General features: G+C 36.5%; 1 protein-coding gene and 1 long non-coding RNA gene across 2 annotated transcripts; one reads left to right on the top strand and one right to left on the bottom strand.

The window, feature by feature from the left end:
* Positions 1 to 751: 751 nt before the first annotated feature.
* On the bottom strand, positions 752 to 11,011 carry LOC129260667 (cAMP-dependent protein kinase regulatory subunit-like). Its single transcript, XM_054898620.2, has 7 exons — positions 10,799 to 11,011; positions 9,968 to 10,252; positions 8,880 to 9,057; positions 7,847 to 7,951; positions 6,390 to 6,574; positions 5,885 to 6,131; positions 752 to 1,340 (listed from the first exon to the last, which is right to left on the bottom strand). Exons 1-7 carry the CDS (start codon positions 11,009 to 11,011, stop codon positions 1,039 to 1,041), a joined length of 1,515 nt encoding a protein of 504 aa, XP_054754595.2. The 3' UTR covers positions 752 to 1,038.
* Positions 11,012 to 13,620: 2,609 nt separating this feature from the next.
* On the top strand, positions 13,621 to 23,565 carry LOC135157747 (uncharacterized). The gene is made up of 2 exons (XR_010296735.1): positions 13,621 to 14,037; positions 21,559 to 23,565. It is a non-coding gene; the product is annotated as an uncharacterized LOC135157747 (long non-coding RNA).
* Positions 23,566 to 25,676: the final 2,111 nt, after the last annotated feature.

Here is a 25,676-nt window from a genome sequence, read left to right as displayed (position 1 = left end):
GATTCTAGCAGGCAAAATGCAAAAAGTGTCACAACTTGCCCCGCCTTCCTCTACCGTGATTTTGATGACTCATAAGAATATGTCATGACAGTTTTTCTTTCACAATTAATGTCTTGATAGAATTGTGCAGTGCAGTTGATCATCGAATTTCTATACATTCTCGAATATTATATTCTTGGAGATGTCTATATATTATCTGCGGAAAAAAACTTAAGTTAAAATACAAAGGTGAATGGAGGATCATTTACGGCAACTATCACCGACAGTTTCCCCAATCAACCATGGTAACACGCCAATGCCTATATTATTGATGGGTATACAACATTCATGATATCCATGATAATATACGATATGGACCTATAGCATTGCGATGAAAAATACATGAAAATGTTATTCTATTGGCAGGATTGATAAAAGACCTTTCAAAAAATAAAGAGCAAACAACGCTGTTGACTGTTTGTTACTTTCATTTTCATTATATCTTTCTGTTTTTTAAAATATTTATTCACATAAAGGACTTCCATGCAACAATCAATATGTTAACAAAAAGTTCAAATAAATAGAATTATAAACATGTTAAAATAGAAATGTATAAGTATCAATTGCATGAATAAGAAAGTAAGACCAGATAATGTATGTAAATTGATTTTAACGATGAATACAAATACATGATTTTTTAAATGAATAAAGATATTTTTTCATATTGCAATACGAATATGATACGCAGCTATATCAAGTTGTTTTATGCCGATTGCACCTGTTTACCTCTTCCAATTATTCAACTCTTCTATATCCTCCTGAGTTTTTATTTTCATATACAAAAATTTCTTATCACACTGTCATGACTGTGTGACTTTTAAATCGTGGAAATTCAAGATTTTTATGACACATTCTTTTTTAAAGGTAAATAACCATGACAACAGGAATTGATATACACTTTGCAATCGATCGCATCATTCCATGAAGTATCTTTTTCTGCCTAACAAGGTTTACATCGCTAGATACAATTCAATTCTATTCATAAGACCTAGCAAGTCATTATTTCGTTGACAGTGAGTTTTCCCGCCGAAGAATAAGAGGAACATCTTCAATGGTGGTTTTATGTGGAAACTGTCGTCTGCTAGCAACCTCTTTCACCAGATTTCGTTTGTAAGCACGCCATCTCTTGTCGACGAGGTAGCCGGCGAAGGTCTCGTCGTATGTCGGAAAGAGCTCCTCGACTTCTTGCTTCATCGGAAGGAGGCATTTGCCACGGTCATGACGCATAAATGCCACTCTCGATACGAGCATGACTTCGGCCTTGTGTAGGGAGATCAAATGCGTCTTACGTAGATCTTCGCCTGTCAAATCGGAGGTTGGGAAAGAAAGAGAAGTTCGTCATAAATGCATTTATGAAAGTCTACTGGACACTAAATAAATAAATTATTTTGAAGGAAACTGTATGCAATTATTCCTCGTTCCCTCTGTCGTGTGATCCGTTACGAACGATACGATTGGCCTTTTCGTAACACATGGAATTCTACGTACCACCCGTGTCCATCAACCTCAAAATATGCACCCTAAATGGCGTAACTACATTAACTAAATTTGTAACCCTAAATGGCGTAACCCATGTGAAAAGCCACCTTAAGTGGCGTAAACATCGAAATCGATTAATTTGATTCCATACAGATGACTGATGTTAAATACAGCCATGAGCGGAAATCCCAGGGGGGAAGGGGGACGCGTCCCCCCTACCATTTTGGAAAGGGGGGGGGGACATAATATCAAATGTCCCCCTACTATTTGAGGTTTTTTATTATGGAAAAAATACATAATTCAAAATCGAAATTATACACATATATCTTCGAATTTCGAAATATATATAAACATAAATTTTTTGTTAAGAACTTGGATAGGAAAAGAAAAGGCATACCAGCCCGACTATTCTCGAACTCGCATCTAGCCCTATATGCCAGCCAAAGAGTGATGACATTGATGACATCGATGGCTATTGTCAATTTCATAACTAATAAAAATGATCGCTAATGTGGTTTACGGTACACCATGTGGAGTATTATAGAAGAAGAAAAAGAAAAAGAAAACGAAATGGATAGGCGAGAAAGTGGAAATTTGAGAGTAGAGTAATCTTTCTTGAATGTAGTCCTGAAAAGGACTGTAAACCAGAAGAGATTGATGAGTTGAAAAAGCTTGAGTAGTAGGATGGATGAGGAGGTGCTTGCTTGAGTCGGCGAGTAGAGATGATAAGCAGAAGCAGTAGAGAGCATCGACGTTTCGGGCAGGTTGACTGTCCGTCTTCATTGTTCGCGTACTCATTAAAATGAATAGTTTTCATGAGTTATGATTAATCATTCGCAGTGAATTTTAACTACGTTTAATCCCCCCAAATTTTTTTTTTAAATACTCTATTAACGAGACTTTTATATTCCATTTTTACACAAAATTCCTGCCGTGGGAGGGGTCATCATAGTATATCAAGGGGGCAAAGCGGCGGTCTGCCCCCTATTGGCGGCGCGAAATAGAAAGGTGAGGAGAAAAATAAGAAGAAAGATAGGACGAGGATGAAAATTAAGTGATAGAAGGGGAGGGGAACAACTGGAAAAAAGAAAACTTTCAGGTCATAGTATATAAAAATATATAATTCGCTCGCGCATTGCATTAATACACAGCCATCTCTTCATTTAAAAAAAAAACGTGCTTGATTTTTTTTTCACTTTTTAGATCGAAATATATGAAATCAAATCATTTATAGGAAGATATCCATCTCTTTCATAATTTGTAGGTTTAAATCTGAATAAAAAAATAGCTCGCGCTTTGCGCTTGCATTGCTTATATAGATAAACTGCTTGTTCTTTATTTCAAAAGTGCTTGAAAGATCCAGTTTTCAGATCTGAATATAAAAAAAAATCATTTCGCGCTCGCATCAGTAATATGGTTGAGTCAGATACTATCCTGTTCATTGCTATAAGGTGAAAAGAAGATGACTTTTGGGGTCGGAAAAAAAATATCAGGATACGCTTCGCGCTCACATTAATTAAAATTTAGTTAGATAGCTACCCTGTCCTTGATTTTAAAATATACTAATAATACCAATTTTAGGCCGGAAATGACATATCTTCAGCACACATTTCGCGCTCGAATCTATTATTGTTTAGTAAAATTCCTATCCTATTCATGATTTGAAAAAGTATTACGACTGTCCAGTTTTTAGGTTGGAAAATACAAACTTTCAGCTCGCGCTTCGTACCCGCATTAATTGTTTAGATTCCTATCCTGTTCATAATTTTTTTTTAAGTACTAAGAATGTCTAGTATTTAGGTTGGAAAATCAAAAACTTTCACCTCTTGCTTCGCGCTCGCATTAATTGTTTAGATTCCTATCCTGTTCATATTTTTTTAAGTAATAAGAATGTCTAGTATAGGTTGGAAAATCAAAAACTTTCAGCTCGCGCTTCGCGCTCGCATTAATTGATTAGATTCCTATCCTGTTCATATTCTTTTAAAGGACAAGTCCACCCCTAAAAAAAGTTGATTTGAATAAAAGGAGAAAAATCCAACAAACATAACACTGAAAATTTCATCAAAATCGGATGTAAAATAAGAAAGTTATGACATTTTAAAGTTTCGCTTAATTTCACAAAACAGTTATATTCTAAACATCCTGGTCAGTATGCAAATAAGGAGACCGATGACGTCATCCACTCACTTTTTCTTTTTTATTTTATTATATGAAATATTCTTATTTTCTCCTCATTGTCAAGTAAAACAAAGATTAAATCCTCCATGAATATGTAGAATTAGCTTTGTTTCAATACTATATGGTTCAGTCAAGGTGGTCCTTATTGTCAAATCTGTAAAAAATGAAATATTTTATAATTCAAACAATAAAAACAAAAGAAATAGTGAGTGAGGGACATCATCGACTGTCTCATTTGCATGTCACTGAGTTGTGCATATCACTGTTTTGTGAAAAATAAATGAAATTTTAAAATGTCATAACTTTCTTATTTTACATCCGATTTTGATGAAATTTTCAGCGTTATGCTAGTTTGATTTTTCTCTATTCATTCAAATCTTCATTTTTCTGGGATGGACTTGACCTTTAAGGTGCTATGAATGTCCAGTTTATATAGGTTGGAAAATAAAAAACTTTAAGCTCGCGCTACGCGCTCACATTCATTGTTTAGATTCCTATTCCGTTCATTATTCAGTGCTAAGAATGTCCAGTTTTAGGTTGGAAAATCAAAAACCTTCAGCTCGCGCTTCGCGCTGGCATTATTTTATTAGATTCCTATCCTGTTCATGATTTTTATAAAACTGTTAAGAATCTCTAGTTTTTAGGTTGGAAAATCAAAAACTTTCAGCTCGCGCTTCGCGCTCGCATTAATGGTATAGGTAGGTTCGAATCTAGTTCATGATCACAAAAAATGTTCAGAATGTTCAATTTCCTGGTCACAATTTATGAAATATCAACATATTTGGGCTCGCGCTTCGCGCACGCATTATTTATTGAGGCCTTTAATCTTTAGTTAGGAATACCTCCCCTCTTCGAAATATGTATACATATATATATATATATATGTATGTATGTATGTGTGTATGTGTTTGAGTTTGTAATTCTGTAGAACATAAAAACGGAAAACTCATTGTGTCCCCCCCCCCCCGGGGTCCCCCCTACCTTCAAGGAGAGATTTCCGCCCATGAATACAGCAGGTATAAATTCAATTTTTTGAAGTTATTGAAAGTAAGGCCAACATGATTACTCTCAAGGACACCTCTCTCAGCCACTTTGAATAGCCATCTTTTTCTTTTAGCCTAAATTGATGAATGTAAGTGAAAAATGTTGCTTGCCTAATTGACTGACTGATGCATCATTAACCATTCGTTTTACTAATCTTATCAAAACTTTAAAGAATGGAATCCTTACCTGTTAATGTGTTGAAAAAATACATACATTAATCATATTTATTTGTTTGCATCCTTGCAAGCCAGGCATAGTCGCTTCAAACAGGCCCGGAACATAATAGCATAGCATCCTTTGCAACGTGTGGCATGTGGTTTAGGTAACGCGTGCTGCCTAGTAATAGTATAGAGGCAGGTGTAAGAGACTAGCTAGGACTGGCGCGCTAGCGTGTGCGAGGATTATTCTTTATCCTTTAAAATCACCCCCTTCATGGTGTTTATAGGTCTGCTCCAGGGTCTCCTCAAATTTGCCCAAATTTGCACCCCTAAATGGCGTTATCTTCATAACCAAATTGGTAACCCTAAATGACGTGAAGAGAGAGAAAAGGCTACCCTAATCGGCGATTTACCAGCGAATGGTGCTGAAATGCAACCCTTGTTGCCAAAGACGTCGACGACGCCTGAGTGCCTGAAACGGGACCCTTTTCGACGCTTTTTCTGGACGCGGTTGCGTAGCAGGCCATGTGGAGAGTGACCACCGCTTCAATCGTGGCGTGAATCGGGACAGTGGAAACTAGGTATTAACAAAAATATTACCTAATATGAGAGAGCTCAAGATTAACCACCATCGATATACGTAGATTTGAGAACCATGAAAACCTAAATACCCCCCTTTAATCCCCTCCTAAATTTCATATGCACTAACCCCTGAACTCTCGCTATGTATAGCCATGAAACAATAGATAAATATTACTTACACGTGGTGGGCGGCTCGTCATCTTCACAGGAACTATGGGAATTTTTTCAGTATGAATAATGACAAGAAAATCGGCAAATCGGAATGTGGTACCGTTTCCACAATAAATTGGAATGATATCGTCTTCTAGTTACCGCCAGAAAAATACCACCGAAATTCGTAAAGAACATTTTGTAAGAGGTTAAAACAGCGATCTAGGCCCTATCCAAATAAAATATCCACTTACCAACCCCGAAGAAGTCCCCCTTCCCAATGGTGGCAATATGCAGAAGCTTGCGAACCAGTTTCTGGTATTTCTCGAGTTTAAAGTCGGGTGACACCCCATGGTTTGCATCAAGGGGAGGTGGAGTTAGCTTGACTCTACCGAATGGTAGTTTGTTCTGTAGGAGGACCACCTCCCTGACGATCTTGACATCGCCAGACATGATGAAGTAGACATCGTCAGGTGCCTCTTGCAGGTCACTCACGATGACCTGAATTAATAGGTGGGGAAATTCGTATTATTAAAGTGCAGATGGAGGGGGGGGGGGGCTTGAGGGCAACCCCCCCCCCGACCAAGAAAAGGAGAAAATGGAAGAAAAGAAACGGAAATAGTAATTATTGTATTATTTTCTGAATACCATGTCAAAACCTATTTTTTAAAATTGTATCAAACAGGTCAAAACTTTAGCCCCGTCCGTCATCTGGCTCTTTAATATTGTTAATGGATACAAAGAAGACAGAGAACTTACGGCGTTCGATTGATATTCAATAACCTTTGCTCTATCGTTGGTAGCTATTAATTCATCGTCTGTCCATTCACTAAACGTTGAGAGTGAACTCAATGCTTTGAATCTATTGTCCCATTCCTGCTGATAACTACGACGTAGAACCATGTCAAAATCGGGTTTATCCAAACGAAGAAATTCAGAGTCAACTACAAAAAAAAATAGAAATTAATAAGGCACGTTTTGACAAAGCCGATACTGGTCCATTTCATAAAACTTATTATAATAAGAGATAAAAGCTACTGAAATCATTCTAATCATGGAGGCGTCGTGGTCTAGTGGTTCTGACTCTCGCCTTTCAAACAGAGGATCGTGAGTTCGAATCCTAGCCATGGCGTGTTTTCCTTCAGCAAGAAATGTATCCACACTGTGCTGCACTCGACCCAGGTGAGGTAAATGGGTACCGGCAGGAAGTAATTCCTCAAAAAGCTGTGCGCACCAGAATCGGTAGACTAGCTTAGCCGGGGTAATATAGGAGCGCATTGAGCACCTATCAAGGTGTATACGTTCGCTATATAAATCCTATATTATTATTTATTATTTGATTGGCTGATAGTAAACTTGTGAATACGTAAAATGTGTATTTGTTATAATAAAAAGCTTGTATGGAATGACACCCTGGCCTGCTGCGGGAGTACCATTTGAAAGGTATTTAAAATCGACTGCAAATTCTTTTCAAATTTATATTAGATTAATTGGTATACCCTTTTATATTTAGTAATTTACAATCTATTTGTATAATTTGTTTTTACATGTATTTGAAGTTTTTCTTTATCTAAAGGAACTGTTGCTGTGTTAGCTCTTGGGAATGTTTTTGGGACGGTGTGTGTGTTTATTATGATATCATTCTATAATTATTAACCATTGAAATTCAGTAATAACATATCGGTAACCACCAGAAAGAGACCCTCAATCAGGTTCAATAATTCACTTATTTTTTATTTAATATTACTTATAGATTTATTAAAATCAGTTATAGATTTATTATTCATGCGACCTAAAACCTTCTCCGATGGTCACTGGATAATACCAATAATGGTATTTTATTTTAAGACTGTTCGCAGCATAAGCTGAATTGTACAGAACTTCTACATATTAAATCAAAAGAAAACATGAAGCAGAGCCCTCATTGAAACTGAAATGGACGACATTCAGAACCTTCAAACTAAACAGAATAGAAATGTGACGTCGAAGTAAATATTTCTTTAAAAAAAATTAAACCAGCCCAACTTCTTTTTAAAGGAGTTCACCCTGACGATAAGATCGTTTTCATAAAATATTGGTGAATGTTAGTTCTTCTGCTAGACCCATTCTATTAAATTTATGTTACATTAATTCTTTTTGATGAGTTAGCAAATTACTTCCTTCTCTAGTCTTGAGTACAATCTTAAATCTATTAACGACATGTTGCCATTTCTTACCTTTACATCTAATAGAAGCACCACGTTTCGTACCATGAAGTAGAGCAAGTTCTCCAAAACTTGCCCCTGCATAGGTTTCCCCCATCTGTCTCGTGTTTGTTTCACCTGTAACCATAGTAACGAATTTACCATTTGCATCGTGAGTAAAAACAATAGGTCCATGGTTAAAATAATGCATTATTAATTGCAGAATATAGAGAGTGATTGATTACAATTTCCATTTCTAAATATTCCACATCATGATTCAATCAAATTCGGATAATGTATAGCTTGGATATCGCTAGGAAAATGTTCATGTATACAAATAAGTCCGTGAAGAAATATTGATTGTGGAGGCCTAGAAGTGGGGAGGGGAGGTGTTTCTCGTATAGGAAAGGCGCCAGGTGACCTAATTTCCTCCTAACCCTCTCCAAAAAAAGGGGGGAAGGGGATGGACTTAATGATGTTTCAACGTCTCCTTTCTTTTTATTTCTTTTATTTTTTGATTATCTATTCCATTTATCATTTGTTCAGAATACGGAGATACATCATCGTCATTTTTCTTACTTAAAAATAGTCTTGATATTGAACTTTTTTTATTCAAGAACATTGTTGCAATATTAAAAAATAGTTCCACGCTTCTTTTTCAGGAGTTATATAAGCTATCAAAAAGATCAGGAAAGTAAAATGAAAACCAACATTGAAAGATCATAGTGTAATCCAATAGAATTAAAATCCCATTTATAATAAAATAAAACATTTGAAATTAGCAGAAGGAAAACAAAAGTCATGAAAAACTTTTCAGAGAAACTCGAAAGCGAGGGAGCATAGCAACCGATCTTGTCATGGGGCGCTTTTGCATTTTTTTATAAAGTGAAATGAATGGATTTCGTTCAAAAAATGTAAGCTTTAAAAATTTATGGGGGCAACTGCTCCCTGCCCCTTCCCCCCCCCCCCCAAATGCGTACGACCACCAAATGGGATGATATTTGCTTGACATAGGTAAAATCATACATGAGACAAAAATCTGGCGCTACTTCTTGTAATCTCTCACCCGTCCTTTTATCAGTCTCACTGACTTCAACGATGACGGATCCAGAGAGAATGAAATAGAAAGCAAGACCAGGATGTCCTTGACGAACGATCACTCGACCAGCCTCAAAGGAATCATAGTAGATCACAGCAGCTAATTCATGTCGGATTGTCGTTGAGTATCGATCGAAACATTTCAACTAAACAAAGAATAAATCAAAGGAAGGAATAGAATAACATATCCAAAATATATGAGTTGGCAACTGAATGACGCTATGGCAGGCCTATAGGGATTGCTTGGAGAACGGATGGGGAAAAACGCATAATATTATTATATAGGCCGATATAGGCGTATAGGCCGACTGAAAGCAAGCCAGTGGATGGGTTGCAACCTATAATCTATTCCCACCCCCCCCCCACCACCCATTTATATTCATGCTAATATTACATTAAATAAGAGTAAAACTATCTCTCATTATAGTATTGAGTATTACAGAGAATGTACGATTTATTGAATTCGAGAGAGAAGGGAGCCCGGTAGAGCACTGGCGTACAGGGTAAAGGCTATGCCCCGACCCCCCCCCCCAAAAAAAAAAAAAAAAAAAAACACGATAAAACAAAATATCTTTATCTCATATCATGTCAAAATCTATATCACAAAATTATATATATCCTTCAGAAAGTAAAATGTGTGATTAACGTGTGATTAAAGATTTATTGAACTCTTGCAGAAGAGATTTTTTCTTTCTCAGTGACGTACGGAGAATTCTAGAACTGAGTAAATGTATTGTCAAATGCCGGTCAAAGTGACAAACAACAACTAAGAAGTCTTTGATGAAAGTTGGTGAACCGGAACAGAAGTCTTGTCCTAGTTTCACAGCAGATATATAAATAATGCGAATATATCGTTTTTCCAGAATCAAGGATTCATCAATTTTTGACAAATAATTATATGTTGTTCTTTTTCATGACGGGCATTAGGCAATACAATTACTCTGTATTTGAATCCTCCGTACATCTCTGAGCGAAAAGGGGGAGAGAACGGGAGGGACCAAAAAAAATCTGAAAGCAGGCCGGGGCTCGGGGTCGCAATTAAAAATGAAATCATACCCTATCAACGAAGCCAAAGAGATACTGGAGCTCGTCTTTCGTTCTCTCCCATGAATTCTTGATCATGATGTTCTTAGCCATCGGGGGCAATGTACTCATCGACTGGACGTTTGATTTGAATGCATTGACATCGAAGGTAAGGGTGTTTTCCTCCGTCCCATCAGCTTGACGAACCGTGAATGACTTGGAATCTTCCTCACTAGAAAGAAGCTTTGACCACTTCAGATTGTGCTTGACTGTGTTGGCGATGGCACGGAAGCGTTGTAAAGGTGTTCGATATACTTCCTGATTAATAATAAAAAAATCATTGTATCAACCGGTTAGCAACCAAGTATAGTATGTTTCACATAATATGGTTCAGTGACTTATTACGTATGGTACTAAACAAACTCATTCCTGGAATGGGAGGAAATATAGAAAGTATATTTCGTTTTAACAATCGCTGATTTTGTTTTTTTCAAACATAATTCCCGATTGAAATAGGCATTTTTATTTCACATATTACCGGTTAAGGTTTATTTGAGATACGTGAACTTGTCAGTTTTTCAAAGAAAACGCAGCTACGAAATAACGTTAACAAAAAACGACAAGTAAATTAAGCTGTTCACTGAAACTATGCTCTACTTGTATTTTAAAGAGTAAATAGAGAAAACCAATATATATAATATGTGACATGGCCGGCATGATGACTGGCTCACTTCATAACTATTGTATTGGCTTGTTTTTCCACTATCTATCTAAAGCAGCTTTAATCAAAACTTTGAATAAATGAAATTGACTAGAATGAAAAAATAAAGGTTACAACGATATGATAAAAATTGATAATCTAACCTCCTGATTTTCGGCATCTTTTTTGGCATCACCCGGCATCCCTTCCGGAGAAACCTTCTCAACGTGAGCCTGGATGATAGCACTGGCTTCTTCTAATGTCTTGGTCGTCGCCCCACCCCTTCTCCTCTTCAATTCAGGATTCATTATCATCATGATATCCTCTGCAGCGAGGTCATCGAGCTTGTCCTCATCTTGGAATGGGTCGTCATCCATGATGGCTTGTTTTTTATTATTATTAAATTTGTTTTAGTTTTGTTCTATAAAATCAATTCTCAAGAGTATTCTTTAGAAAGTTACGGAAGAATTAAGCCAATATTCTTCCTTTATTCTGATTTTCCTATTAAAAAAAAATGATTTGTAAGATGAAGCTGACTTGACTATGGTCAGTACTTCAAGCCTAAATTCTATTTTTTTAAGTGAACTATAGGATAAATGTCTGCATTTCAGCTTTCTAGCAAAGTTCTGCCTAGCGTCTCTAAAGTAATTTTTCTACGTTGTTCGATATAAACTTGATACGTTGTTACGCATGACGTAACACTGGACATGCGCATTCACATGATTTAGGTGCGCAGTAACTTTGCATGATATGAGCGACAACATTCACACGTATGACAAGACCTTTAAACAGTTTTTTTTTACATCAAGAAATACAATTCTTGATATCAAGATGATGAAAACTCCAAAAGCAAGCAGAAATTTTCTTTTATTTCAAATCATGAGGGGGCCATTCTATATGATGTCCCCCATCTCCTGAATCGTGTCCCCCTCAGGGGCGTATCGCCAGGGGGGGTTCCCTGGGTTCCGCGGAACCCCGCCGTTTGCTAAGAAAAAAAAGAGCAAAGATAAAAGAAAAAAGGAAAGATCAGGGAAGAAGGGTATTTTTTAAAAAGAAAAGTATTTCCTGTTTTTTATTCAATTTAAAAGCAATCATGCTCATGATGATTTTCGTAGTTTTGGTTCAGCGAGTTACTCATCCTGTTCATGATTACAAAAAGTGATGAATATCGAAAAAATGTTCAGCTCGCTCTACGCGCTCGCATCATTTCATTAGAGAGATATATCCCATTACTGAATTCCAACTAACAATCTTTGAAATATCCACTTTTATGTCAGTACGCCACAAGGCCTATACATGTATAATAAGATATTTTCAACGCTTTGCATTTGCATTGTTTGGTTAGATACTCATCCTGTTATCATGATTACAAAAGGAGTTTTATTCGAATGTCAAGTTCCAAGAGCTAAATCCCCCAACAAAATTCTGCTCGCACATCGCGCTTGCTTCACTCAGGGGCGGTTGAACTGCGGGGGGGGGGTTAGGGGCATTTGCCCCAGAAAAAATTCCCGTAGGAAAACCTTTTTCAAAATGGAAACTTCCTTTTTTTAATGAAATGTGCCCTTTTTCAAAATGAAATACCCTTTTTGAAGTCAAACATAATACATTTTAGGTTTATAAAAGTCACAAACTTCTTGGCTCGCGCTTGGCGCTCGCATCATTTTTTTTTTTTTTTTTAAATACTTAAAAAGTCCAGTTTTCAGGTTGGAAAAATCACAAATTTTTGGCTCGCGTTTCGCGCTCGCGTCAATTATTGTTTAGTAAGGTACCCATTCTGTTCCTGGCAACAAAATAGAATGTCCAGTTTTCAGGTTGGAATGGCCTATCACAAATTTTCAGCTTGCCCTTCGCGCCCACATAATTCGATTGGTGAGATATCCTATTCATGAGTCCCTATATGCAGTCCTTAACAGCTTACTTTTCTAGTTTGTATAAATTTCAGCTCGCGTTAATTCTTTAGTTACTAACGAAATAAGATTTTTCTATCTAACTGCTAGATAGAAAAATATTTTCACGATTGAAAAAAATGCTCAGAATGTTTAATTTCATGTCTTATTAAATGAAATGTCTAATAGTTTCAGCTCGCGATTCGCGCTTGCAACATTTCGCAAGGGATGCCCTACCATAAGCGAGTTTTACAACTTCAGATTTAATTTTTGCTCACTATGTATGCTCGCTCGCAGATAAGCATAAATGTATATCTAATCAATCAGAAATCCCTTTAAAGATGAAATAAAGTACGTAAAAATATCCGTTTGCACCAAAATGCCCATTTGAAAATACGTTCCGCCGCCCATAGCTTCATTTCTAGTAACAAAAATGCCCTCTTCTTAATGGCCCTATATACATGTTAAACAGTGCTTAATGATCAATGTGATCTTCATGCTCGCATTATTTTGTTTATTTAGATACACAGCTCATTCGTTATTTAAAAGTGTGCTCAAAATGCCAAATTGTCATATTGGAATATAAATGCAGCATAGGGAAGGGGCAAAAACTTGTTTTGCAGCCCCCACCCCTCGCTTCGAGTCCAGTGCCCCACCTTCAAATTCGATAAACTGAGTTTTCCGATTTAAAGAAACTTAGTTTTCGCTCTTTAACACAGTTTTTTTACCGATAGACTCAGTTTATCACTTGAAAATCTCAATTTATTAAGAAAAACCCTATTTTTCAGTTGAAAAGTTTTTGAGAAAATTTCTTTTTCAAATGAAAAACTAAATTTATCGAAAAACTATATCTTTAAAGTTAAAAACTAAGTTTATCGGAGACACCCCGTATATCAAAAGACATTTAAAAGAACTAAGTTTATCGAGTGAAAAACTACGTTTTCGCCGATACTAGTAAACCGAGTTAAATTTATTGATAATCTGAGTTTTTTCAAGTGATTAAACCTCGTTTATCAGCGAAAAACTCAGTTCCGCTTTTATGGGACATGTGGCGCGCCATATACAGTACATAATTATGCATGCGATCGAGCGAGCGCGCCGCGCCGCGCCGCGCGCCCCGTCGGCCCCGACGTCCGATACGAGTTTCAGTGTTCTCGAGAGGTGACTGAGCTGAGGTTTCCTGACCCTGTCGTAATTGATGCAATTTTAACTTTTACAACATGAATTTTAGCGACGGCGGACCAGCCATGCCTGCTGGAGGGGAAGGAGTAGATGCTGAACTCAAAATGTTTATTGCACAGGAAACCCAAAAGGCGAAATTTCAACAACAAGTTCATAATTTCACAGATGCTTGTTGGGACAAGTGTGTCGATAAACCAGGCTCAAAATTGGACAGTCGAACTCAGACTTGCCTCGAAAATTGTGTAGAGAGGTTTATTGATACGACATTAACCATTGCTAACCGCTTTCAGACAATGCATCAACGACAAGGAGGCCATTAACCTATTTTCATGGAGGTAAGTGGCCAGGAGTTGCAGTTGCTAGGGGTTGCTCTAGTTGCCTGTGTCTTTTTTAAACAAAACGTTGCCCCACATATTTAATATTTTGTTAGCGTTGTGTAGCAATGGCGTAGTGATGTGCGCCTGTGCCACATGCATGCCACACACTATACTTATACACAGATCTGTTATACAGTCCAGTGCTCATGCAGTCAGAGGCCTAGCGCTAACAAGTAACATATTATACTATAGACCAAAAATTCAATCTATTTCGGTCAGGATATTCTCCACTGACTGAATGAGACTTTGTCTGGCTTTGGGCTTTGGCTTTGCATCATCAATGGCCCAGGCCCCAGCTAGCAGCGCAGCCAGTAGCACTCAATCAATGAACAAGGTTATGTGACATAACCTTGTTCTCAGTTTTACATCTCCATGTGTGGCAAAATAAGGGTGGCAATTTTGGCTTATTTTCTCTTTTTCTATGGGACAAATACTAGATTTTCTTACACTGTCAGTTTCCAATACAGCTATTCATCATATAACTTGGCTCTTATATAAATTTGATTCTTTAAATTATTTTTTTCTTAATTACAAATAGAGATTAAAAAAATGAAAATTTTCTTGCCATATTACTTTCCACCAATAGAGGGCGTACACAAAAATATGCCCAAAAATTCAAGTTTTTGAGCGCTCTACACGTACGTGCAGTCGCCGCTGGCTAACGTCAGCTTAATGGACGACGCCATATTGCCAGATTCAGGCAGATTTGGCCCGCGCCCTCTCCGGCTAACGCTCGGCTAAAGCTCGAACGCCATTCACCCATACACTAACTCCCCTTGATTACCGTTGTTAAAAACCTCTGTCAAATCTTTTCCAGCATTTTTATGAATTAGCGATTGATGTTTTTCCGTTTATCAGATATCCTCCATTATACACATATTTTTTTCATATTTATAACATTTTTATTTTAATCACAATTTTAGTCCAAACGCGGGTCAGTTTTTGTTAACCCACGTTGTTTGTGCATGCCCACGTATAGTCTTACGCGTATTGAAAGGAATGATGTTGGGTCGAAAAACAGAATTGTTATTGTTTGTTCCTTGTTTGTTGGGGATGAAACTATGATGGCGACCAGTCACGTTTGACTGTACCGCCAAATAGTTAAGATTAATTAATTAAGGTCAAGGTGAGATAAGAGAAATGAGCAAGGGGCATTGTGGTGGGGGAGGGGGAGAGGGAGAGAGGGGGGGGGGGGTTACGAGGGCCGAGTGGGGATACAGTTTCATCATGCAGTACAGGGCGTCGATGAACACTTATTTTTTTCTCCAAAATATGGAAAGTGACAGAATAATCAGAAAAAGGTTGATTGGTTCTGATTTTGAAAAAAAACAGAATTTATCAAGATTGCTGTTATTCTTCATGGTTGTAGAATTTAATTTAGTTTCTCTGATAAGTATCATTCTTTCAAACAACTCAAACTTTGATTAATCGTATTTCATTTATTTCACTCTTTTCTTTCGCCTCGTTTTTTTTTCTTCCAAAAAACCAGGGAGCTGAAAAATATGAGAGCTAGAACCTAAAGATATGGGGTAGCTATGACGTTGGAGGGGGCGCAGCCTCATGCACTTGCAGATCCAAATCAATTTTCACAGGGGACACTTAGAGTAGCCCCTATTTCTTTAATATTATTTTTACAAGCAAAAAGAAGTCAATGAAGACATCAGGCCACCGACAGCTGCCTCGTCAAAGGGGGGGGGGGGGCGGTCGATTATTTTGAGTATTTTTTTTTCATTTTGTCCTCAATAAGGGGGGGGGGTTCAATTAATTCTATATACACTTCTATTGTCTTTATATATGGGGGGGGGGGTCTGCTTATACTGAGCATGTTTTTAAAAGGGCTTAATAAGGGGCTTAATACAACAGAAATTGTACGATTTAATACAATAAAATGTATCATCGAGGTTAATACTAAATTAATACATAATTAATAATTGTTTTAATTGAAAATGAAAATAATAAAGGCACCCATAGATCTTAACATCTCATAAATACAGGCCTAAACCTGTATTGGAAGTTGAACAGGCATAAAGTATAAATGTTTAGCTATATAGCTGATGCTTTGATCCCGCAACCAAATAATGTTATCATAAACTAGTAGATGTTATATCAGTCATGTCAGTGGCGTAACAAGTGAAAATAATTGAGGGTACTACGATATGGCGTATCAGGCAAAATTTATAAAATATATAGTTGCAAGCAAGCGACATAAGCATAATTTTGACTTTTGGTTACAAAAATCCAATTGAACAATTTCGCAAGATTCTCTTACCTTTTCCTTTTTTTTCTTGTTCGTGAATTGGGGGCATGCAAGACCCCACCCCCCCCCCCCCCCATACAGCACCACTCTTTGTTGTCACTGTCTAAAATTTGATTTAAACTTTGAGAATTTGAATTTCTTATCTAAGTAATCCAAAGGGATAAGACAAAAATATTTGCAGATTACTTATTTCAAAGTATTTTTATACCTATAAATCCCCAACTCTGCTCTAGCTGCACTGCACGTTGCCTAACGGCCTTCCACCAAAGGGCCAGGCCGACTCGCCCCGTGAGCAAGTGACCGCGTTCGCGTAAGTTCACCCGAAGCCATGACTAAATTCTGACCATAAACATCACCTAACTAATCACTCTCTGACAATATTTCAAAGTATCTTTTATTACAGTCGATCCTTTGGGCCATTAAACGATAATATTTCCAATGTTATCATGACAAACAATTTTAATGAGATAGTGGCATTGTAGAAAAAACAAATTTATAAGCACGAAATGGCACCAGATAAATCATCAAACATACAGCGCAGCGTTCGGGACTGGTGAGTGGTACGGCTCTCTTGGAGTTTTCGCCCCGACGAATTCGGCGAAAACGCTACCATTGCGCCGTGCGAATGTTCAATCTGCGGCTCTCAATCAGAGACTTGAATGTCTCTTTTTGCATTATCGAAAATGTATCATAGACTTTGTTTGATTTGTTTACAAGTAAGTTGCATATCCGTCGTGATAATTAGGAAAATCCATGATGTCTTCTTCTAATTCTGTAAAAATTACCTCTTCAAAGTGCCTGTGTCAGAAAATTGCCGGAAATCGTAAAAACTTGCCTAAAATGTCTCTTTTTGAAAGTTCATCCATGGTCTGGAAAAAAATGTTATAATTTATGTAGACGTATACCGTAAACAAATACATCCTCGATCACTGAAATGAAGTGTTTGCTAAGCTTTTATATCTCAGACCGCGTTACCATGGCAACTTGGGAAAACCTTTATTTTTTACTAATAAAATTCTGGTTTTAAGGGTCATTTTAGAGACATAAAACTAACCATATTTTGAAGTATTGGGTTTAAATTTCACATAAAACTGAATTATCTATGTTTATACTTTCGTATATGAATATTCATATTTCTTGTAGAATCTTAGTTTTTGATTGGTCAATGTTTCAGTCATGGATAATAACTGAGCGTTAAAAAATCTGAAAATGCGCATTTTATCGGCAACCAACAAGCAAGATGGCGGAACACATTAAGTTGGCGCTATGCACGTACGTGTCTAGTGAATACAAAAATTATTCCCAAGTTACTATTAAAAAATGAATTGCAACTGTATGGAAATTAGTCATTTTGGTCACAAAAGGGTCATTCCATGCCAATTCACCCAATGAATGTGCAATTTTGCACCCGACCCTCTCGGAATTCGTTGTAAATTGGTACACATAAAATTCACCATGGCCCACGCACAAAACAAAAAAAATAAGTCCAATTGGTCCGTCGGTTCTCGCGCTACGGCCCGCCCTTTTCTCCTTGTTTTGACAAAAATGGGCGTGACCTTCAACTTTCAATGGCCACTGCGTCGTAACGTGTTGATCAATTTTCATGAAACAGGTACCATTTATTAGGAAATTCAGAGAGGAATCCAAAACATGCATCAAATAATGTATTGGAGCGATTTATAAGGTCGTGACCTTTGACCTTTACTTTGACCTTGAGTTTGACCCCCGGACAAATAATTTTTTAACTTGATTTTCATGTATGTTAACTATTAGTATGATATTGACAAAATATGTTAAAATCAATGATGATATTTTATTTCTTCACCTTTTAAAACACTTCCAAAGATACCATGAAATTTCACTCTAGTCCCACATACTGATATTTATGTTAGTAAAGTGTTTACCAGTTACATGATTTCTTCCAATCTTAAGTAAATTAAGCTCATCAGTTCACAAATGAAACATTAAACATTTATGCTCATGAATAGGTATCTGTTTAGGCATTTTGATGTTCAGCAATATATATCATATATATATATATATATATATATATATATATTCTTGTTAGTAAATAGGCATATACTCAACAATTTGATGATAAAAGTAAACACTTTACCATTAAACAAGAATATATATATATATATATATATATATATCAAGGCTCCACATTAACTTTTTTTGGTGGTGGCCCGTTCGGGCCACCAAAACCTTCAAATAATTTTTTTTGGTGGCCCGATATTAAAGTTTGGTGGCCCGAAAAATATAAAGAAAAACATTAAAAAATTAATAAATGGGTATAAATGGTTTTTAAAACACTGTCAAAAAAATAAAGAAAATAATAAAACGGCAAAAAAAAAGTGTGAGAAAATTCCTTCCCTATATTTGCCAAAATGTTGGAAAAATTCACATTTCATATTAATGAAATGCCTTCCCAAAGTATTTACTTTCTCAAGAGTTGTTTAAGAAGTCATTTATAAACAAGAAAGAAAGTAACTGTCTGTTTATTTTTGGCTAGAAAAGACCGGAAAAGACACAGCTTCGAAAGAAACCAAGTAACAACATACATACAAATGCACACGTGGGACTGTGATGTACTCACCTATGTGTTTTTATGTGCATTATTTTCATTTGGAAATCGGTCTTTTTGAGTCAAAAGAGAGGTCATGATTCCTCTTTTAAATGCTTGAAAATAATCAGGATACACCAGATTTTGTCAAAAAGGTCTGTAGAAGGGCTTTTCATTGGTGTAAAATGTGACTTTGACTTGGATTTTCACAGTTCTGTGGAAGATTTCTTAGCTGCAACATTTCGTATTGCAGCTCCCTGAGTCTGAATAGGCTGCTGACTCACAGTTGCTTGAAGCATGCAATGCTCACGCCAGCCGGCCGGCGCGGCCGGCTGGATAAAAGCTACTTAATGCTATAGCGGAAGGCCAATTTTGTGTGTGTGTTTGTGTGTAGATCAACAAAAAGGGCGCATGACGAACTGGCTTGCAATTTGAACTGTAGAAAGTTGATAAATGCGTGCAAAATGGGGAGAAAAATTGCACTATTCTGAAAATTATTGGTTGCCCGATTCGGGCCACCAAAACTTAATATTTTTTCAATAATGGTTGCCCGAGGTGAATTTCTGGTGGCCCCGGGCCACCGCTAATGTCGAGCCTTGTATATATGATATATATTGCTGAACATCAAAATGCCTAAACAGATACCTATTCATGAGCATAAATGTTTAATGTTTCATTTGTGAACTGATGAGCTTAATTTCTTTTCATGTGCATGCATACTGTAACTTAAGATTGGAAGAAATCATGTAACTGTTAAACACTTTTACTAACATGAATATTAGTATGTGGGACTAGAGTGAAATTTCATGGTATCTTTGGAAGAGTTTTAAAAGGTGAAGAAATAAAATATCATCTTTGGTTTTAACATATTTTGTCAATATCATACAAATAATTAACATACACGAAAATCAAGTTAAAAAAAGGTCAAAGGTCACGACCTTATAAATCGCTCCAATACATTATTTGATGCATGTTTTGGATTCCTCTCTGAATTTCCTAACAAATGGTACCAGTTTCATGAAAATTGGTCAACACGTTACGACGCAGTGGCCATCGAAAGTTGAAGGTCACGCCCATTTTTGTCAAAACAAGGAGAAAAGGGCGGGCCGTAGCGCGAGAACCGACGGACCAATTGGACTTATTTTTTTTGTTTTGTATGTGGGCCATGGTGAATTTTATGTGTACCAAATTACAACGAATTCCGAGACGGTCGGGTGCAACCACTGGGTGAATCCAGATGGAATGACCCAAAAGTGATATTTTAATGATTTTTTAAAGTGTGTGCTCTGTACAGCATTGGCATGCCATAGTCCTACCTGTAGATTCCCCACAGGCAGGATGGGTGTGGCAAAATAAGGGTGGCAATTTCGGCTTATTTTCTCTTTTTCTATGGGACAAATACTAGATTTTCTTACACTGTCAGTTTCCAATACAGCTATTCATCATATAACTTGGCTCTTATATAAATTTGATTCTTTAAATTATTTTTTTCTTAATTACAAATAGAGATTAAAAAAATGAAAATTTTCTTGCCATATTACTTTCCACCAATAGAGGGCGTACACAAAAATATGCCCAAAATTCAAGTTTTTGAGCGCTCTAGTGAATACAAAAATTATTCCCAAGTTACTATTGAAAAATAAATTGCAACTGTATGGAAATTAGTAATTTTGGTCACAAAAGTGATATTTTAATGATTTTTAAAGTGTGTGCTATGTACAGCATTGGCATACCATAGTCCTACTTGTAGATTCCCCACAGGCAGGATGGTTGCAGTGAACAAGTGCTATCACTATCCATTGACCTCATTGTCATTGTTTTGCCTTTTGGCTTGGAGAGTAAAACTCGTTCATTATGATTAGATCTGTAGAGGTCTAACATAACTTAGATGTACATTCATGATAAGTAACTTATTAAGTCAGCCAATTTAAAGCAAGGACATGGGCAAAATGAGTGAAGCATTTTGGAAGAATTGAGACTCTGTGCAAGCTAGCCCCTGTCCTCTTTCTATTCTGTTCATTAAAATTTCTACATTTTAATTGAAGTTATAACTCATATACTGTTGGACATATAGTAGTAGAGCCTGTTTCATAAAGACTAAACAACTTAACCATGGTAACTTTGCCATTATTACAATTTCCATGATTGTGATTGACTGCTGAGGTCTGTCGAGTGTTACCTTGTTAGTTGCCATAATGTCCAAGACAAGGGTGATAATGACATTCACACCAGGGCAATGTTCACACATCAAAGAGTCAAGTATGACTTAGAATCACACTTAAATTTCAAGTTGCATTCTGAATAAAAGGCATCACCACGTGCGGTTGGTCAAATAATGCTAAGAGGACCTGCACTACTGTGTATTAATTAATTACATGTTACATATGTGCACATCAGCGTTAAGCATGACTTAAAGTCATACTTAAATCTTTATGAGGCACCCCTCTGGTCATGGCTTGGTGTTTTCCCACAGTGTAAGTCAAGACCCCATAATTTTTTGCCATAGTGTATGTGGGACTGTGGGAACAAAAGCAAAGCTCAGAGTCCCTCGAGCAGATGAGCACTACATGTATACACTGGAAAAATACATGTTATCTTTTCATGTATATGGACTATTGACATAAAATCTTGCTTCATGCAAACTTATATTTTTCAGGTACCGTACCTACATTCTAGAGGAAGAAGACCAGACTGGCTTACAATCATGAGTGCTGGGAATCAAAAATTACAACTAACATGACTGATGGCAGTGCAATGCTTTGAGTACGGTATAAGTGAAGACAAAAAAAATCATTGAACATCATCATTGTGAGCTTGAAAAATGTCATGCCAAATGACTTCCTGTGAACTGTGAAAGCTTATAATTATTAATTGATCATCACACTGGACTGGTGCGGATACTCCTTTGGGCTCGGTGAAGCCATGACAATGTTGAAGTGAGCTGTTGTCCCTTTCAATAAGAGGCCTACACTGTACCTGCCCACATAACACTTTGAGTTTGGGGATTTCATGAACTTTTAGGTAAAATTTCATATTAGATGATCAGATAATTTTTAACCCGACCAAAAGAGGGGGATTCTCTGAGTTATTCATGGGAGTACCCCAGTTCTTAAATGGTTATTCCACTAAGGTTATGTTCAATACAGGTTTAATTTGTTTTATATGATTTAGTCAAGTCTAGTAGATATTCAAGCTGAACAAATCCCTTGTTATGTAAATTTTCTTTCTTTATCCATGTCAAATTAATGAAGATTTTGTGGATTAATACATCATCATATATGTAACAAGCTCCTTGTGAAGACATTGATCTCCTTCATTCCAAAACAATAGTGTTTTATGTAGAAGAGTTTAGCTTTGCATTTGAGATGGGAGATGGTGGTGAATTTTTACCTGATTGCTACAAAAGTTTCTAATTTCAAACTCTAAGTCAATAGTTTAATCTAATTTTGATATCAATTTCTTTGCTCTGGCTAAGGAGATCATTCAACTCGTTAAAGAAGATCAACCTCGGTATAGTCGACTGTATGATGTTGTTGATTGAAATTCTTGGTCTTAAAAAGCATTTTTTTTAATGCAAAGTTTATTATTGGTTAATATACAGTGCGTCCCACAAAAAACGAAACCGAGATTTAGCAATGATTTATCATAACTTAATCATAAGTACAATAGACAAATGACCTATCAATGTAAAGCTTAGAATCTCCTCTTTCATCTGATATTACTTCGATTATTCCTCATTCACGCATGAGTGAGCAAAAACAATTTGAAGAAAGGTTACCAAAAACTCATTTGGCGGGGGGTATCTGAATTTCAAAAAGAAAATCACATGCCTAAAAAGTTCAATATCTGCTCTTTTATTTGATACCTTAATCACAAAAAATCAAGAAGTTAAAAAGTTATGTTCCCTCGAAACAATGCTTGTATTTCCATAATTTCATTAAATAAACGTGTTTTCACCGGTTTCCCACAGAAGCTATCGCACGGTTAACAAAAGACTTAATGCATGGCTGATCGTCAACAAAACGGAGTGTCGGGCAAGTTTGAAAGCTAGCCTGTAAAACCTCTTCATTTTATGAAATTATTGAAATTTAAGCCTAATTTTCAAATAACCAGAACTTTGTTATTTCTTGACCATTTTCTGTAATTGAGGTATCAAATTAAAGAGCAAATATTGAACTTTTTAAAAATGTGGGTTTTTTTTTGGAACCCCGATACAGCCCGCCAAATGACTTTTTGGAATCCCCTCTTCAAATTGTTTTTGCTCACTCATGCGTGAATGAGAAATAATCTAAGTAATTTAAGATGAAAGAGGAGATTCTAAGCTTTACAATGGTAGGTCATTTGTCTATTGTATTTGTGATTAAGTTATGATAAATCATCGATAAATCTCGGTTTCGTTTCTTGTGGGACGCACTGTATAATTAAGGTTAATTGAGTGCCACTTCAATGCTTGGGAAATGTGTAGGTGTCTTGCACGAGAACAAGTTCAAGTCACTGTACAGCTTTATGGAACAGACCAGAATGGTGTTCTGAGAAATACATGTATACTGTAGGAAGATTTAAATTTGGACATGGTGAAAATCAAATTATTTGTCATTTATGCATACATTTCCATGAAACATTGTTTTTCAAAGAATAATTTCTCATCTGATATTTAAAAGAATTTTCAATGGTTTTATTGTCCTTTGTTGTGAGATCATTTGTACTTCTGTCTGCTACAGAGTAAATTGTGTATACCGGTAGTCATTAATGTTTGAAAAGGGTTCTTTGTAAAATTTGGTAAAAAGTGAGAAAAAAACAGCTTGGCATTATTCCTGATTTTTTTTTTAGATTTAAAAGACAAGTCCATCCCAACAAAAAGTTGATTTGAATTAAAAAAGAAAAATCAACAAGCATAAATTTCATAAAAATCGGATGTAAAATAAGAAAAGTTATTTAAGACACTTAATTTCATGAAACAGCTACATGTATCTGCACATCCTGGTCGGTATACAAATGGAGGCCTGATGACATCAGCCACTCACTATTTCTTTTGTATTTTATTATATCATCCCATTTTCTCATTGTCATGTGAAAGAAAGTTTAATTCCTCCCTGAACATGTGGTATTACCATTGTTTTAACATTTTATGATTCACTCAAGTTGGGCCTTATTCCCAAGGGGCCACTTCCATTGACGAGTGGATACCATGCGCGACCATGGGGTCTCGAAAAGCACCCTAAACACGTATTTTCCACATTCTGAAAATGCACCCCTTAACCCTCAATCACCCGGGGTATTTTGATTCTTGTCATTCCCGGGGGGGGGGGGGGCCATTATGGCCCCCCCTTAAGATCTCGGCCGCTGATCGCTCGAGCGACGCAAAAATTTGCATGCTGGTTGTGTGCGATGTAATCTACAAGGCTGTATGGTAAAATTTTCCAAAATAATGAGATTTTATTTTATATGAATTAATTATGCTAATTTATGCATAAATCATACTTTTTGCTCTAATTCACTAAATAAAGCTCCTAGAATGCTAATTTTTGGTTAAAATATTCTTTGTAGCATTCTTAACAATCGCAATTAAAAAAAACTTCGGTTCGGAAATCAATTTCTTATGTATTTTATTGTTTTATGAATTTCTTATGTATTTCCTTGTTTTTTTTACTTTTTGTTTTTTATTGTTTTTTCAATGGAAATCGTTCCAGACTTAATTCTGATCATAAGCAAGGCAAAATTAATTAAATTCAATCAGTAAAAGTAGAAATAATGATACATTTATGAATTTTGGCTAAATACACAATTTGCATTGGATTTGTACATGAAATCACGTTTATGAGCAATTTTGGGTCTGACATGCACTTACATAATGTTGCGTAATGTCGTAACCGCGTGTCACAAATTTGGTCTCAAAATTTGCGCGAGACTTAAAAGTAAAAAGTCAGTGAGCGGCGAGGTCAAAAAATTTTGCGCAGCGGATATATCGCGAAAATTGTCGAGGGGGGGGCCATTATGGCCCCCCCCGGGAGAATTAGGGTTAACAAGTATTGGCTTCTGAAACCCTACCCTTAACAAGTATTGAAAACAAAACGATACTCTTGGCAAGTATTCCCTAAAATGAACCCCTAAACAAGTACAGCGATATTTTATTGTTATGTCACTGGTCCGTCGGTCGTACCTTTACACACCATTTGATTTAGTACGGCCCCACCTTCCACACCCCTCGCAAATCGGACTCTAACCACGTTGTGTTGGGGCAAAAAGGACATCCTTTAGAAAACATTTTAATTTTGTTTCATCTTCCCCGCAAATTTGACCCTAAACACGTAGCTTTCCTAGCGAAATAGATACCCTTTTTTCATTATTTTTGTGTTTTTGACACCCTTATCACGTTACGTACGTAACGTACCCTATCTTGAAAAAGATATCCTTTTTACGTGTTTTTTTGGTCGCGCATGGTATCTACTCGTCAATGTAAGTGGCCCCCCCCCCCCTCCCCCGGGCCTTATTGTCAAATCTGTAAAGATTGAAATTAAGTGAGGAACATCATTTGCACGTCACCGAGTTGTGCATATAATTATTTTTTGTGAAAAAAGGCAAAACTTTAAAATGTCAACTCTTTTACTCCAAATTTGATAGAAATTTTCAGCGTTATGCTTGATCAATTTTCTCTATTGATTCAAATCAATATATTTCTGGGGTGAACTTGACCTTTAAGAACAGGAATGGTTTTCACTCGGTTAATCTTGAAGAAGAGGAAAGAATTGTAGTAATGTGTGGGGGTGGCTGTTT

Source organism: Lytechinus pictus, unplaced genomic scaffold (genome assembly GCF_037042905.1).
Source record: "Lytechinus pictus isolate F3 Inbred unplaced genomic scaffold, Lp3.0 scaffold_19, whole genome shotgun sequence".
Lineage (NCBI taxonomy): Eukaryota > Metazoa > Echinodermata > Echinoidea > Temnopleuroida > Toxopneustidae > Lytechinus > Lytechinus pictus.
The sequence above is the reverse complement of the archived record's forward strand: the minus strand, read 5'-3'. Positions and strand labels throughout refer to the sequence as shown.

Bases quoted from the DNA above. Each gene is read 5' to 3' on its own strand.
- LOC129260667 (XM_054898620.2), bottom strand. From the start codon at position 11,011: ATGGATGACGACCCATTCCAAGATGAGGACAAGCTCGATGACCTCGCT. The intron at 9,058-9,967 runs GTATGATTTCAT...TTCTTTGTTTAG, and splicing joins TCTTTGGCTTCGTTGATAGG to TTGAAATGTTTCGATCGATA. The intron at 7,952-8,879 runs GTGAGAGATTAC...CTATGGTTACAG, and splicing joins TGAGACTGATAAAAGGACGG to GTGAAACAAACACGAGACAG.